Source organism: Capricornis sumatraensis, chromosome 9, assembly GCF_032405125.1.
Source record: "Capricornis sumatraensis isolate serow.1 chromosome 9, serow.2, whole genome shotgun sequence".
NCBI classification, from domain to species: Eukaryota; Metazoa; Chordata; class Mammalia; order Artiodactyla; family Bovidae; genus Capricornis; species Capricornis sumatraensis.
The window spans coordinates 46,857,068-46,872,691 of NC_091077.1; the positions used below are offsets into that span (position 1 = coordinate 46,857,068).

At 52.8% G+C, this 15,624-nt stretch overlaps 1 protein-coding gene across 1 annotated transcript in view; it reads left to right on the plus strand.

Moving 5' to 3' along the window:
- Window positions 1-4,036: 4,036 nt before the first annotated feature.
- The window catches only part of SLC25A48 (solute carrier family 25 member 48), a 44,235-nt gene continuing 32,647 nt past the window's right edge, over window positions 4,037-15,624 (plus strand). The window contains exons 1-4 of the mRNA XM_068981216.1: window positions 4,037-4,082; window positions 7,011-7,054; window positions 12,187-12,258; window positions 14,486-14,744. Coding sequence (XP_068837317.1) covers window positions 4,037-4,082; window positions 7,011-7,054; window positions 12,187-12,258; window positions 14,486-14,744 — 421 coding nt within the window. The remainder of the gene's footprint in view (window positions 4,083-7,010; window positions 7,055-12,186; window positions 12,259-14,485; window positions 14,745-15,624) is intronic.

Here is a 15,624-nt window from a genome sequence, read left to right on the forward strand (position 1 = left end):
GAGCTGAGGTGCTGAGGAAAGACAGGCGGGAGACAAGGTGTGGGGGTCGTGAGCTGAGAGATGACGGATGCAGCTGGGAGGGGGCCAGGTGAGGGCCCTGAGGGTCCCCAAATGGAAAGAGGAGCAGGGGATGAACTCTGAGGATAGAGAGAGAGCAGGGTCTTTGCCACGGGGGTGGGGGTGGGGGTGGGGGTCAGGCAGGAGCAGCAGCTGGCCCAGGTATAGTAGGTGGGCACAGGCAGGGGACCTGGGCTTGGCCTAGAGTGTTGAGGATGTAGAGACCCGAGGCCGGAGAGACTCAGGGTGCAACCAGGAGGCTCCCAGCCTGGGGGCCTTCCCTGACTTCTACCTGGCACACAGCTCACCCAGTGTTCTCACAGTCGCCCCCTGTGGCGTCTCGGGCAAACAGTCCCCTCTCTGACAGAGACCTTCCTGAGAGCAGAGACTGATGCCGACTAGAAAGGACAAGTGAGAAATGGGATGTGCACCACTGATTGTCAGAGCACCGCCCATCTGCACATCCTCACTGCCACTGTGGTGGAAGCTGCTCTGGGGGTTACCTTTGGGGAAGGAGCTGAGGAAGAAAGGAGCTGGGGGATCTTTCTGGCCCTAGCACTCCAGGGAGTTGACATCTCTTTGCCTCAGTTGCTTCACCTGCTCTCTCCCAAGGCATACAGTGTGCACAGCAGCACCACAAACACTGCTCCAACGTGGGGATGCTAGGACCAAGCAGCAGCCCAGAGCCCTCCCCACACTCAGCGTCCTCCCGGGTCTAGGGTTCTGTAGCCCGCCCCCAGCTGCCACGAGAACCAGTACTCCCCACCCCCCTCAGTGGGGAGCCTCGTGGTCAGATCTGTGGCCCACATTTGGGGATGGAGCACAGAGCTTCCTTCTGGAAAGGAGCTCACACCCTTGGCACTGCTGCAGCTCATTAGCAGTTCAAGCAGCTGCTTTCTGGGCTCAGGAGGCTGTCCCAGGGCTCCGGGGCCTCTGCCTGCCAACTCGGGACCTTCCCGTTTGGTGCCAAACTGAGGGCCTGAGGGAATGACAGCACCCCCTCCCCTGGCACCTGCTGGGTGTTCCCCCAAAAGAGTGGACCTGGGGGAACTGGCAGGCTTGCCACTGTGGATGGGCTCCAAGGTGAGTTCACAAAATGACCACTCTTTGGAGATCTTTGATTTCTCATCACTGCCCTGGCATGTGTCCCAAGCATGGCGGGGCACAGTTTGGTTGTTGCTACTGGTAGCCCTCACTTGTCTCGGCCCTTTTAAGATCAAGCCTCAGTGGCAGACTCTGTCTTGCTTTGGAGGAGGGAGGCCTGGGCAGCGGTCGTGCCATGCTGCCCTGGATGATGTGACATCGCTGTGTGGGGTGGGGGAGAAAGGCGGGCCCAGCAGAGGCCCCTCCCCCAGACCTTACCCCCTGCCACTTCCTGCAACCTCAGGTGCTAAGGCCAGGTGCCCTGCTGGGAAGTAGCAGGACACTGGGGGTGCCAGGGAGCCCTCACTCCACATAGATAGATCATGTTTCTAGTAAGCATGTACCTCCAGCTGGGGCCTGGCTGGGTGCAGGACCTGCCTCCAGAGTGGGATTGAGAGAGAGATGACTGCCCCGCCCCCTGCCTTTCAGGCTGGACAGTGCAGGCTGAGCCTGAGCCTGGAGGGAGCTGGGTCCCTGAAGAGTTTGACGTGACCTTGGACCTCCATGTCCTGCTGTCTCTGGGCCCAGGGCAGCTAGTGGGACACAGCTGGGATGACAGTAAGCATCCCTGCCTGGGGATGGACAGGGAAGAGAGAATCCATGGCTGATGGGGCTCAGCACAGGCCCAGGGAGACATGAGCACCCCACCGCCATTTTGAGGCAAGGAGCTGGACAGGAAGGTGGGAGGGATGAGAAATGTGTGGGGGAAGGTCAAGGGCAATCTGTTAGGTTGTTCCTAGAATGCCTCCCCAGCTCGCAGCTCTGGGGTCATGAGAACCCCTGACCAGATGGGGTCTCATTAAACCTCCCTACGCCCGCTATGAGCCACCTTGTCTGTTTCACAGGTGTACACAGTAAAACCAGCATGAGATTCTTTGTGACCTAACAGTAGGGTTTGGCTGCGCAACGTGAAATCTGGAGGGCAGTCTGGGAGGCTGGAACCACTCATATCCCATGTGGAATTTCTTCCTCAGGGAAACCTCCATGTTGGATGAAGTTTGCTCATTATCAAGGATAAACTCCCTGGCTTAAAATCTGTTGGCCGCCACATCCACAGATTCACTTCACAGCCACACCTAGATCCGTGTTTGATTAAATCACTGGGCACTGTCACCAGCCAAGTTGACACCTAAGAGTGGCCATCGCTGGGGTGACACCAGTGCCTCCTCACAGCCACTGTGAGGAGGAAGTGAGACTGTGCCTAAACTCTGGCTTGAGCACGTCTTCAGGGCAAGGCAGCAGGGGCTCCATGGGCTTGTCTGCAGCACGTGGGCAGAGACAGAGGGGTATACATTTGGGGGTGGCAGGAAGTGTCTCAGTCAAGGTGGCTGAGCTGGGTTTGGGCCTGCTTGCCTGCTGGGGATGGGGGCTGGTCCAGACAGCCTTGGGGGCGAGGCATCAGTAGCTTCTGGGACCTGCAAGGTTCACACTTCCAGAGGCACTGTGTGCTTGCTACCTGGCCACCCAGACATCATGTCTAGGCAGCAGTCAGAGGAAACTTCCAGGCTCGCCTCACCCCTCCTGAAGGCCTGGCCAGGGACAGGCTGAGAGTTTCCAGGGCCTTAGAAATTCCTACCTGGCCCGGGTGCTCTCAGCAGGGGACTCTGTGCCCTCAGACAGGGGTGCTGCCGGACCTTCAGATCTGGTGGGGTCTCCCCTGGGTGGTCCACTGTGGTAGCCAGGTCTTTGGGAATAAGCTCAAATCTGTCCATTCCCCCCTAAACCTACAGCTCAGATGTGACAACTTTCATCTCCTAATTTGACCAGTTTTCTAAAAGATTAAAATCTATGTAAAATTTATGTGACATACCATCATGTTCCTAGGAATGGGGGTAGTGGTAACACCTATTTCAAGGGCTGCTGTAGGAGTAAGCCCAGGTACAGTGACGATGCCTGATTCCAGTGCTCAGGGCATGTTGGACATTATTAAGATAGTATTTAGAGACGATTTGGAGCCCACCTGGGCTAGGTATTTTCCACACATTATTTCAGTGATTCAGGAATAGACCGGATTTTGAAACCTGGGGGCTTGTGAAAGATGTGGAAGGTGGGGCGGAGAAGAGCCCCTGACTGCTAAAGTTGTTATGGAAAATTGTCTGTCCTTTGTATTTTATTGCGAAGCTGTCCATGGCTTTCAATCAGCTCAAAGAATTGAGAACTTCTGATTTAGATGATAGTTGGATGCGTGTGCATGCTAAGTCGCTTCAGTCGTGTCCGACTCTGTGACCCCATGGACTGTAGCCCACCAGGTTCCTCTGTCCATGGGATTCTCCAGGCAAGAATACTGGAGTGGGTTGCCATTCCCTTCTGCAGGGGATCTTCCCAACCCAGGGACCAAACCTGTCTCTCCTGTAACTCCTGCATTGCAGGCAGATTATTGACAAATAGTTGGGCATTCAATTACAATTATTCCAGCTCTGTTTTAGCTGAGAAGAAGATGTGTCCATCCAGCTAAATAATTCAGTCACAGAGTGACCTTGGTGTTTGTAATCAAATACTTCCCGACCTCAGACAGAGCCTTCCTCTTTACCTCTTGTCATTTGAAAAATGTCCCTGAAATCATTTCCAGTGTCTCAGAGATGTGAATAACTGCAGGTGGATACTCCCTCGCCGGCCCGCGCTCTGTGCCTTTAAGGTCCAATGGGGGCGTGATGTCAGCCGCCCGCGGGCACCCCGAGCGGAGAGTGGGGCAGCCCGGTGTGGAGGAGGACCCGCCTGCAGGGAATCCGTGTCCCTGACTTCACCCGTCTGGCGCGCTTGCCCGCAGGCCCTGTCCAGAAGACACTAAATGGGCACTGACCCAGCTACGGGAAAGCGAGGCGCCGCGGCCGGGGCCATGGGCAACTTCCAACTGGAAGACTTTGTCGCGGGCTGGATCGGAGGTGAGCGCACCCCCGGGCGGGAGGGATGGAGGGACCCCCAGATGTGAGTGTGGACGGGGACAGCCCTGCCCGACAGGAAGAGAGCGAGGCGACGGGCGCTGCACGGGCGGGGTCTCCACGCGGTGCCTGATTCGGGAACTCCGCGCCAGCCACCTACTGCCCACACACTACCCAGGCGCACGCCGCCCGCCGCCCGGCTGGTCTTGCGGCTTCTCGACTGCTGCCGCGAGCCCCACTCAGATTCTTCCGGAGCCTGCGATTGCCTCAAAGTTCGGGTTTGCAAAACTGGATCCTGATCCGTAATGATTAAACCGCCCATCAAAGTGGACAGCCAATGGAGCATGCCGGCGCGTACACGCCCTTCGGCGCCCCGGTGCGCACCTGAATTTGGGCACTCCTGGGGACTTGTAGGTGAGGGTGGCGCTTGACCACAGCACGCCAGGCGCGCAGGATGCGAGCCGGGCACCACAGTCAGGCTGGCTCTTCGGGCGTCCGGCTGTTGGGGGAGCTGCAGCGCAGGGCTGGGGACCCAACAGTCGGCAGCAGACGCCCCCCGCCAGCCAGGGGGAACCCTTATGGTTTTCAGCTGCTGCCAACTGTCACACCTCTCCTCTGGCACTGTTGGGCCGGCTGATCCCTACCTACCGCTCCTGGAGCCGCTGTCTGCTGGGTGTGTTTGCTTGGGCAAGAGTCACATCCACTGCCTCCCTTCTTCATTCTTCTCTGTCCAGCAGGGGGTCAGTCTGTCCCTCCTTTGTTCAGCTACTGGAGGTTTGAGAGACTTTGCTTATTGTAAAATACAGTCTTTCTTTTGGCTCCATCTAAGAGGATCATTGGGCCTCCCTGGCGGCTCGGCAGTAAAGAATCCACCTGCAATGCAGGAGTCACAGGTTGGGAAGATCCTCCAGAGGAGGGCATGGCAACCCACTCCAGTATCCTTGCCTGGAGAATCCCACGGACAGAGGAGCCTGGCGGGCCACAGTTCATGGGGTCGCAAAGAGTCAGACAGGCCTGAAGCGACTTAGCATGCATGTTCGCAAGAGGATTATCAGAAAAGAGATGTTGATGAATGCAGCCGCTTCCCAAAGACAAAGCAAAATACTGACATGCTCGGGTAGAGGCTGTGGCCATCATGTTTGTGCCCCATCAAGTGTCCTAGGTGTGGAGACCAGGAGACTTGTAGGAAAGGAAAAAACAGAAACAGCATCTGGAATCGGTGGTTCCTCTTCTGGTGGCCCCTCCCACCTAGCAGGAGTCCATGTCTGTCCCCCACAGGTAGGGGGGACAGAAGCTGTAGGGCTCCTGTCTCTCACCCTCCCAAGCAGAGATGATCTCTTTCACTGGGGCCAGTTCGGTTGCACAGGCTCCCTTGGGTAGGGCTAAATTTACCAGTCAGGGGGCTGTGCCCAGAGACCCCGTGGGCACATCCAGGCCCTCTCCAGGCAACTTTTCAGCTGTTGAGAGGGAGAAACGTTCCTTGACTGCTCCTTCAGTAGTCTGACCAACTTCAGTAGGGCTGCCCGGGACATGATTTGAGAAATGTCCTGAGGGTGAGGCTACCAGAGTGTCTCAAAATCTCTGATGACACAAAGACTCTGCACCTCACACGGCAAGTACTGGGTCACCCTTTATTCTGAGATTGGCCTTATTTTGTTTACATCAACAGGGTTTTGCTTCCATGAAATGAAGATAAGTGTACCAGCAGGGAATACTTAATAAGTTTCAGGTGCTGTTTAAATGCTATCTGTGTGGTCAGTTGCTCAGTTGTGTCTGACTCTTTGTGACCCCATGGACTCTAGCCCGCCAGGCTCCTCTGTCCATGGCATTCTCCAGGCAAGAATACTGGAGTGGGTTGCCATTCCCTCCTCCAGAGGATGTTCCTGACACAGGGGTTGAACCCACATCTCTGTGTCTCCTGCATTGGCAGGTGGATTCTTTACCACTGTGACACTTAGGAAGCCCCTAAATGCTATACGGTTACGTTTAAAGCAACTTTATTGCGGTTATTTTACATATCATAAAATCCACTCATTTCAAGTATACAGTTTAGTGATTATTAGTAATTTTACTAAGTGGTGCAACCATTACTGTAAGTTAGCTTTAGAACATTTCATCCCCCAGTAAGATCCCTCACACCTATTTATTGAGAAACCCCATTCCATTCCTCTCCCTCTGGGCAACCACTAATCTACTTTCAGAATCTGTTATAAATCTATAGTCATAGAGATTTCCCTCTGGGTTTTAGTATATGATTTCCATAGTTTTAGTACTTCCGGATAGATCTTTGGCTTCTTTTGAGTTAACTTTGTATATGGTATGAAAGTGAAAGTCGCTCAGTCATGTCCAGCTCTTTGTGACTCCCTTGGACTGTAGAGTCCATGGAAGTCTCCAGGCCAGAATACTGGAGTGGGTAGCCATTCCCTTCTCCAGGGGATCTTCCCAACCCAGAGATCGAACCCAGGTCTCCCACATTGCAAGTGGATTCTTTACCAGCTGAGCCACAGGGGAAAGCCCAAGAATACTGGAGTGGGTAGCCTATCCCTTCTCCAGCAGATCTTCCTGACCCAGGAATCCAACCAGGGTCTCTTGCATTGCAGGCAGATTCTTTACCAGCTAAGCTCTCAGGGAAGCCCCTATATGGTATGAGGAAGAGTCTAACTTTATTCTTTTGCACTGATACCCAGTTATCCCAGCACCTTTACCTCCCTTTCTATAGCGTACTTGTCCTGGAGGCAAGGCCCAGGTTTTACTCCACTCTCTTTGCCTTGCTCTGTGTGTGAACCCATGCCTGAGGTTCCCTTCTGGTGACTGGGCATGGACCGAGTAAGTGAATGTAAGTGCCTGGGTGCTCTGTTCTGTCCTGAGAGCCAGCTGGTGCAAGCTCAAAGTCCAGGGGCTGAGTAACTAGCAAGTCTTCTTGATCCCCAGGTGCAGCCAGTGTCATCGTCGGCCACCCTCTGGATACAGTCAAGGTACGGTAGCCATGTCACCATTACCTTCTGGAAAGAGGCCTGGAGCGAGTCTGCCTCCAGTAGTGTGCCTGCTGTTTCTGACCCCCAGAAGGTCGCCAGCCCAGGGCCAGCTCTCTGTGCCAGTCCATGGGGGTGGAGAGCTAGGAGGCCCGGCCTGGAATGCTCTACCCTCATTGCTTGGCAGTGATTTTGTTTTCATGAATGCTCCATTTCTGCCTCTAGATTCTCAGGAGCTTCAGGGGAGGGGGCGAGGGCACTGGGAGTGTCCTCCTGCAAGCCTCTGTGAAACTAAGGAACCAGAAAAGGCTTCCAGTGTGAGGTGGCATCTGAACCAGCATCTAAGGTCAGGCGATTGGAAAAGTTATCCCAGGCACAGAGAACAGAATGGGCAAAGGCACTGAAGTAGGGACACTGCCTGGGGGTCACGCTTAAGAAAGGCCAACATGGCCAGTTTTGCTGATGCCTCAGGTTTCTGAAAGCAGCTACGGATCAGAGTCCAGGAAGGGTAGGTGGGCAGTCAATCCTTGTAGGTCTTGAATATCAGCTTAGGACTCTGGACCTAGGTTGGGAACGGGAAGCCACGGTAACTTGATGGAGCCAGCAAAGCCCCTTGGCATTGGAATCATCCATGCCCCTTGTTCTACAGGTTTGGAAACTGGCCCAGAAAGGGGAAGGGCTTAGCCCAGGTCATAACACGCTGAAGCACTGGGAAGTGAGGTGCTGCAAAGGGACGTCTGACTGCACCCCGACCCCTGCCTCCCGTCCCGGTGCTAAGCAGCACCCACAGCTATACCCTGAGAAGGCGGCCACTAACAGTGCCTCTTCACCCTGGCTTTCACATTCGTATAAAGGGACGCCTGATTCCACCCCGACCCCTGCCTCCCGTCCCGGTGCTGAGCAGCACCCACAGCTATACCCTGAGAAGGCGGCCACTAACAGTGCCTCTTCACCCTGGCTTTCACATTCGTATAAAGGGACGCCTGATTCCACCCCGACCCCTGCCTCCCGTCCCGGTGCTGAGCAGCACCCACAGCTATGCCCTGAGAAGGCGGCCACTAACAGTGCCTCTTCACCCTGGCTTTCACATTCGTATCTAATGCTCCGCCAGGATTGTGCACAAAGAGGAACCTCTCAGGCCCTTCTCCAGGGGCCGCTGTGGCCCCTTTTCTCCCCATCTTCCCCTCCATGTGACTGTGGGCCCCTCCTCCGTCAGAGCCCAGGCCTGCTCTCTTCTGATGGGGAGGTCAGCCTACATGTCTAGATAGTTGAAGGTATTTCCTGCCTCACACAAGTCCAGACTTTTGCTCATATATCAAACACATCCTGGATGCTTTCTCCATGCAGGTGCTGTGGGGCTGGCAGGGCAGAGGTGGTGGACAAAGCAAGTCCTGTCCCTGCCCCTGCAGATCTAACAGCCTGCAGTTACAGTTTTTTACCCAGGCAACCAGTGTGTTTCCCCGATAGAGTCTCCTTCCCTCACCCACAGCCTGGTCAGGGGCTGGTAGAGCCTGTTTGGAAGCCCCATCTTCATCTGCCCCTGGCGTGGTAAGCCTGGCCACCCTGTGCCACATGTCAGCTGTAAAGGATAAGACTCTCCTCCTTTTCTCCACTCCTCCCCCTGAACCTCTACAGGGAAGCTTTCCCAACACATAAAATCTAGTCTTTGTTCCACCTGAGAATCTCTCTGTTGAGAGTACCAGCCTGATGATGCCAGCTTCCATGGCTGGCCTCTGGGTCCAGCCCGGGGCTGGCCTGGGGCCCTTGTTTCTCTCCAGAACATTTTCCTTCCTTCTGGCTGGCATTTACTCTAGAGTTCCTATTCCCTGAGAAAGGTCTGGGCCAGACTCCTAGAGTCAGAAGAGCCTGGAGTCCAGTTCCCACTTCCTGTATTTTCTCCCTTAACCTCTCTGAGCCTCAGTTTCCTCATCTATAAAGTGGACAGTGAGCCCCTTCCACCAGTGGCTCTGTCATGAGGACTGTCACGTTGGCAGCAAGGGTAGAGCAGTGAGCGAGCCTTTCCGTCCTGAAGAGCACATGTTCTGGAGTGTGGTGATGCAGACAAGCGGCTTGTCCCAGGTCCCCAGGCTCCCCTCTGAAAGAGCCAAGCTGGAAGGATCCAGGCTGCTGACCTGGGGCAGAGACTCCCACCCTACAGGCGGGAGAGCCAGGCTGGCTGCTTGGGGCAGCAGAGCTGGGGTCAGGATTCACTGTGGGCTCCTGGCACACCTGGTATGCTTAAAGTTTATGTCTGATGCAGTGTGACCAGGGTTCTCTAATCAGGGCTCAGTTCTCTATAGACCATTGAGAACACTGTAAGAAAATAAAGTTGCATTGTTTTAAGCCACTAAATTTATCATATGTTGTTACAGCAGCAATCAGAAACTATACAGGGAATCAGCTTTTTTCATCAGTGAGGTGGGGATAGTATCCACACCTCATAGCATTTGTGGGATTCTGTGAGATAAGTTCTATAAGATGCTCAGTATTTCCCCACGTATGCAGTAGGTGCATATTATGTGCTAGCTCCTGTTGCAGTTGGAGACCCTAGAGGCTTGAGCTGTGCTGCTGGCCTGGGTGTCACCTTTCTCCAGGGCCGACAGACCTTTGCTCTGGTCTAGGCCCAGGGTGAAATATGCCCTGGGCTTCTCTGTGGCCTTACTCAGACCCTCTGCCTGTCTACAGATACCCCAGGCAGCGGAGTCAGCCTCCATTAGAGTATGCCACCAACTCATCTTCCAGCCCTGTGGTCAGTCTGTGCAAAGGGCCAAGTGCCAGGGCCACGCTCTGCTCCAGGGATGAGAGGAAAATACAAGATGGCCCTGTTCCACATGGGAAACCCAAATACCCTACAAAGCAAATGGAGGTGACAGAATATCCTAACAGATGATGCTGTTAAAGTGCTGCACTCAATATGTCAGCAAATTTGAAAAATTCAGCACTGGCCACAGGATTGGAAAAGACCAGTTTTGTTCCAATTTCAAAGAAGAGCAATGCCAAAGAATGTTCAAACTCCTGTACAATTGCATTCATTTCACTTGCTAGCAAGGTTATGCTCAAAATCCTTCAAGCTAGGCTTCAGTAGTTATGTGAACCAAGAACTTTCCACTGTGTAAGCTGGGCTTCAGAGAGGCAGAAGAACCAGAAATCAAATTGCCAACATTCACTGGACCATGGAGAAAGCAAAGGAGCTCCAGAAAAAAACATCTACTGCTTTATTGACTATGCTAAAGCCTTTGACTATGTGGATCACCACAAACTGTGGAAAATTCTTAAAGAGATGGGAATAACCGACCACCTTACCTGTCTCTTAAGAAACTTGTATTAGGGTCAAGAAGCAACGGTTAGGACATGGAACAACTGACTGGCTCAGGATTGGGAAAGGACTATGTCAAGGCTATGTATTGTCACCCTGCTTATTTAACTTCTATGCAGAGTACATCATGCAAAATGCCAGGCTGGATAAAGCACAAGCTGGAATCAAGATTGCTGGGAGAAATATCAACAACCTCAGAAATGCAGATAATACCACTCTAATGGCAGAAACTGTAGAGGAAGTAAAGAGCGTCTTGATGAGGGTGAAAGAGGAGAGTGAAAAGCTGGCTTGAAACTGAACATTCAAAAAACCAAAATCATGGCATCCGGTCATGTCACTTCATGGCAAATAGAAGGGGAAAAAGTAGAAACAGCGACTGATTTTATATTCTTGGGTTCCAAAATCACTGTGGACAATGACTGCAGCCATGAAATGAAAAAAAAAAAAAAGTTTGCTCCTTGGAAGGAAAACTATAACAAATCTAGACAGTGTATTAAAAAGCAGAGACATTACTTTACCATAAAAGATCCGTATAGTCAAAGCTATGGTTTTTCCAGTAGTCATGTATGGATGTGAGAGTTGGACCATAAAGAAGGCTGAGTGCTGAAGAACTGATACTTTTGGTCTGTGGTGTTGGAGAAGACTCTTGAGAGTCCCTTGGACTGCAAGATCAAACCAGTCAATCCTAAAGGAAGTCAGCCCTGAATATTCATTGGAAAAACTGATGCTGAAGCTGAAGCTCCAATAGTTTGGCCATCTGATATGAAGAGCCAGCTCATTGGAAAAGACCCTGATGCTGGGAAAGATTGAAGGCAAAATGAGAAGGGGGCGGCAGAGGATGAGATGGTCAGATAATATCACTGACTCAATGGACATGAATTTGAGCGGACTCTGGGAGATGGTGAAGGGTAGAGGAGCCTGGCATGCTGCAGTCCACGGGGACACAAAGAGTAGGACATGACTTAGCAACGGAATAGCAACAACAGCAAAACAGATAAGCAGGTCACATCATTGGAGCACTAAAGTTCAGACCCAAAAGATGAGCTGAAGAAGCTGAGTAAAGAGCCTTCCAGGGGAGAAATGTAGGTGGAATGTTCTGGAAGCAGGAAGAAACTGATGGTCCAGGGTCCAGGAATGTGTAATGTGGCAGGCACAGCAGGTGTGGAGGAAATTGCCTGGAGTTGGTGAGAGGCACCACAGAGGCACCACCCAGGACCTCTGTGGTGCTGGTTAAGGGTGGGATTTTTCTGATTTTGGAGGGAGGCCTCTGCAGAGCTTGATACAGCAGTGACAAACATGCATCGTTGTTGGGAAAAGATTAGGCTGACTGTTGTGTCGATACAGAAAAAGGAGTGAGCAGGGGAGCAGGAGGCCATTGAGGAGCCCAGTGCATCACTGGGGGGACAGATACGGGGGTTCTGTATCTGTCGGGAAGTGAGGTGAGCAGGCCACTCCCAGGAGTATTTGGGAGGGCAGGGTGCTGGACAGCAGACAGGCCGGAGCCACAGGTTAGCTCTTGTATTCAAGATGCAGCAAAACCATATGTATCCAAACCAGTGTTGTTCTTGTGCAACAAACTGGCCTGTCTTCTTCTCGAAGCTCGAGGGGCCTCCTGCTGCATTTAGCAAGGGGCGAATGGGATGTGTAGGGAGGCGGTGCGGGTAGAAGACGGAAGGCCAGCCAGGCTGAGACGGGGTCACAGGGGCAGGGCCTTCCCCTCTCTGGGGCCGCATGCTGGGAGCCCAGTATCATGGGAGTGGTGGGGACGTGACTTGTCTCCGCCTGGCCCTCAGGCCCTTGCCTTTGCCTCTCTCCGCAGGCTCGCCTGCAGGCCGGCTCTGGCTATGGGAGCACCCTCAGCTGCATTCGCACGGTGTACAGGAGGGAGAGTGTAAGTGCTCCTGGCGGGAAGGTTCTCCTGGGGACCAAGGTCACCGTCCTCACCCTCTGTTCATGACGCTCATCACCTTTGGCTCAGTGTTCCCTCTTCATCTCACACCACTCCTCAAATATGTATTACCTAAACTTAACCCTGTCCCTGGGTGCAATATTATTGAGGAAAAAAACTGTGTCATCTCTTTGGAGAAATTTTGAGGCACTTAGAAACATGGAGTGGAAAATTCCTGCAAAAACAGGGTGACCTGTCAGGTTTTCAAAATCAGATGAGTGGCAGGTAAGCCACTTTAACCCACGAGCTCCCTTTATCCCAGAGTGGGGCAAGGGGTGGGAGTGGGGTGATTCTTCTGGTCCCAGACACCCAGAGCAGGCTTGTATCACATGCCTCCAGACCAGGGGACCCAGGGGTTTTCTCTGCAGAGGGGAAAATCTGAGTAACAGATTTTATAGAAGCATCAGGTGCCATTCTTGAGAATGAGTATGTGCTTTTTGAAGACTTTCCAAGACTCCTCCTTGGGGAATTTTAAATAAATTTTAAAATTTAGGATGAAATGAGCTATTAAAGAAATAGGCATAAGCAGACAGAGAACAAATATACAGATACTAGGAGATAAAGTGGGGGTGGGATGAATTGGGAGATTGGGATTGATATATATGCATATATATATATATATATATATATATATATATACACATTACCATGTATAAAACAGATAACTAGTGAGAACCTCCAGCATAGAACAGGACACTCTACTCAGTGCTCTGTAGTGACCTAAATAGGAAGGAAATCCAAAAAATTGTAGCTATTTGTGTACGTATAGTTGATTCACTTCGCTGTAGAGCAGAAACTAACACAACATTGTAAAGCAGTTACACTCCAATAAAAATTAATTTTAAAAAAAGAAATAGGTGTAAGCCTGTGGCAGCACTGGGCTTTTCCTTGAGTCACTGGGAACATGACCCCCTTATTGGCCTCTGTCCCCACCAGGCTCCCTCCTGGGAAGTGGCCTGGAGCTCAGGAGGCTCCTGCTCGCACCTGGAGTTTCTTCTCCTTGGTTGAAGTGTGTCTTGTGTTTGCGTGTTGTTCTGATTCTCTGGATGGTCTGCTCAGGGTGAGCCCTGCAAACCCAGCACTAGCTGTTCTGGTGTAATGTTGTCCTACGCCTCCATCCTCTGAATGGCAGCTGTTGATTCTCCTTTTTGGGACATGTGCCCTGGGGTTTCTGTGGGGACTGTTGGCGTTCCTCTAAGACACGGTGGTTCAAAGCTAAGTGATGTCCCAAGTTATCGGAGAGGCGGAGTCTGGAGTATGGTGAGTGCACGCATGTGTGTTTGCATGCACACGCGTGTGTGGAGGCTTGTGTGAGGTGGTGTCCAGGCTCTTGTAAACAGGGTGCAGGCATGCAGGTCAGGCTGAACCGGCTTGAGTACAGCCTGGAGTTTTTACAATGGCTTCCCAGTGCTTTGTCACCTTTGGTGCCCTGGATGTGCCCCGACTCCTCCAAGGGCCTCTGGGATTTTCCAGGCTCCGTGGCACATCTGTGGTGTCTGCTGAGAATGCAGTATGTGTGTACAGAAGCCTTTCATGCTGTTCATTTGGGGATTCTCCCTCTGGCTCTGTCCCAACAGAAGCACATGCTCAGGGGCACCCAGCCACCTGCTGGCCCAGGTGCCCCTGGGGGAGCTGTGGGACCCTTCACACCCCACCACTACAGACTTAGCGCACTATATTTTACTTGCCTGTCAGTCTGTCTGCCTGGGTCCCTCCCTGCCCCGCCTCCAGATTGTGAGCTCAGTGCCCGCGGAAAGTGCTTCTTTCTTCTTGTCCTGCAGGGCCTGGCACATGCCCAGAGAATGCTTTTGTTGGAGTGGCGCATGAGCAGGGAGCATGTGGTGCTCGGCAAGCTCACTGGGCCTCCATGGGCTGCCCTCGGCCACAGCCCAGGAACACTGCCACTCTGGTGACAAATGCAGGTCCCAGGCCCAGCACACCATGGCTCAAGAAACAGCTTCATGCAGAAGCCAGTTCCTCCTCAGGCAAGGATGCTCTCCTGCTCCCCTGTTTCTCCTTTCACATCAGCGCCCACTTATTCTTTCCACCGACATACTGGCTTGCTTTTCCTGTGGTGTCTCCCCCACCAGGCTGTGGGCTCCAGGAAGGCAAAGTCTGTGCCAGGGGTGGCACAGGCCCTCATGCGTCCTCCTCCTGGGTCTCCTCACAGGTGTTTGGCTTCTTCAAGGGCATGTCCTTCCCCCTTGCCAGCATCGCCGTCTACAACTCAGTGGTGTTTGGGGTCTTCAGCAACACACAGAGGTTCCTCAGCCACCACCGGTGCCGAGAGCCTGAGGCTGGCCCGCCCCACGTGCTGTCTGACCTGCTTCTGGCCAGCGTGGTGGCCGGCGTGGTCTCTGTCGGGCTGGGTGCGCCCGTGGACCTCATCAAGATCCGGCTGCAGATGCAAGCAGAGCCATTTCAGGAAGGTAAGAGGCCTGGGAGGCGGCCTGGTGTCTGGGCACCTGTGACCCTCTCGTGGCTTCCTAGCTCTGGGATTTAGTTAATATCCTTTTTATGGAGCAGGGCAGCTATGTCAAATCATTTTTATTGATAGCAGTAACTCTCATTAGTCAAGAGTTTACTATGTACCAGACGTTTGTGAAGAGCCCCACATGTGTTCTCTTAATTCATCTTCAGAACAATTTCCTGAGGCAGGCGCTGTGATTGTTTCCATTTTGCAGATGGGAAAACTGAGGCTCCCAGAGGTTGAGATACTTATTCAAGGACACACAATTCATGACTGGCCAGTCAGCACCAGCTTTATAGTTTGAAACGAAAATAATCTCTTAATTACAAATTAGTAAGAATTTTAAAAGGGCAAGAGTAGAGCATTGAGTCAAGTGAGGGGCCCTGTGTGACTGTCCGAGTCTCAGAACCACACCTGCCCCACACTCCTCCTGGAGTGCAGCCAGGAGGCCTTGAGCTGGATTGGCTGCTGGTTCATGAAGTGGGTGCCCCTCACCTTGCCATCTATGTTCCATTAGAGTTTCATTTCTTATCTGCTGTGTAGCTAGCTACTCTGCCCCGTGGTGAGCCGGAGCTGACATCTCCTCCCTGCTGGAAGGAGGTGCCTGCCTCTTCTCCTGGGACCAGTTTTGATAAAGGAGGTTGGAAAGAACGAGAAGGCACTTGCTGTGTGGACAGAGAGGGCCGGCTGTAGAGAAAGGACGAGCTGGGGGCTCTTAGACAAATTCCAATACCTTGGAGTCTGGTCCTTGGCTCTCATTTTAGTCTGCCTTCTCAGGGAAGATACCATCCCTTTCTGGGCCTCAGTCTCCTTATCTGTATGATGGAAGGATTGCATCT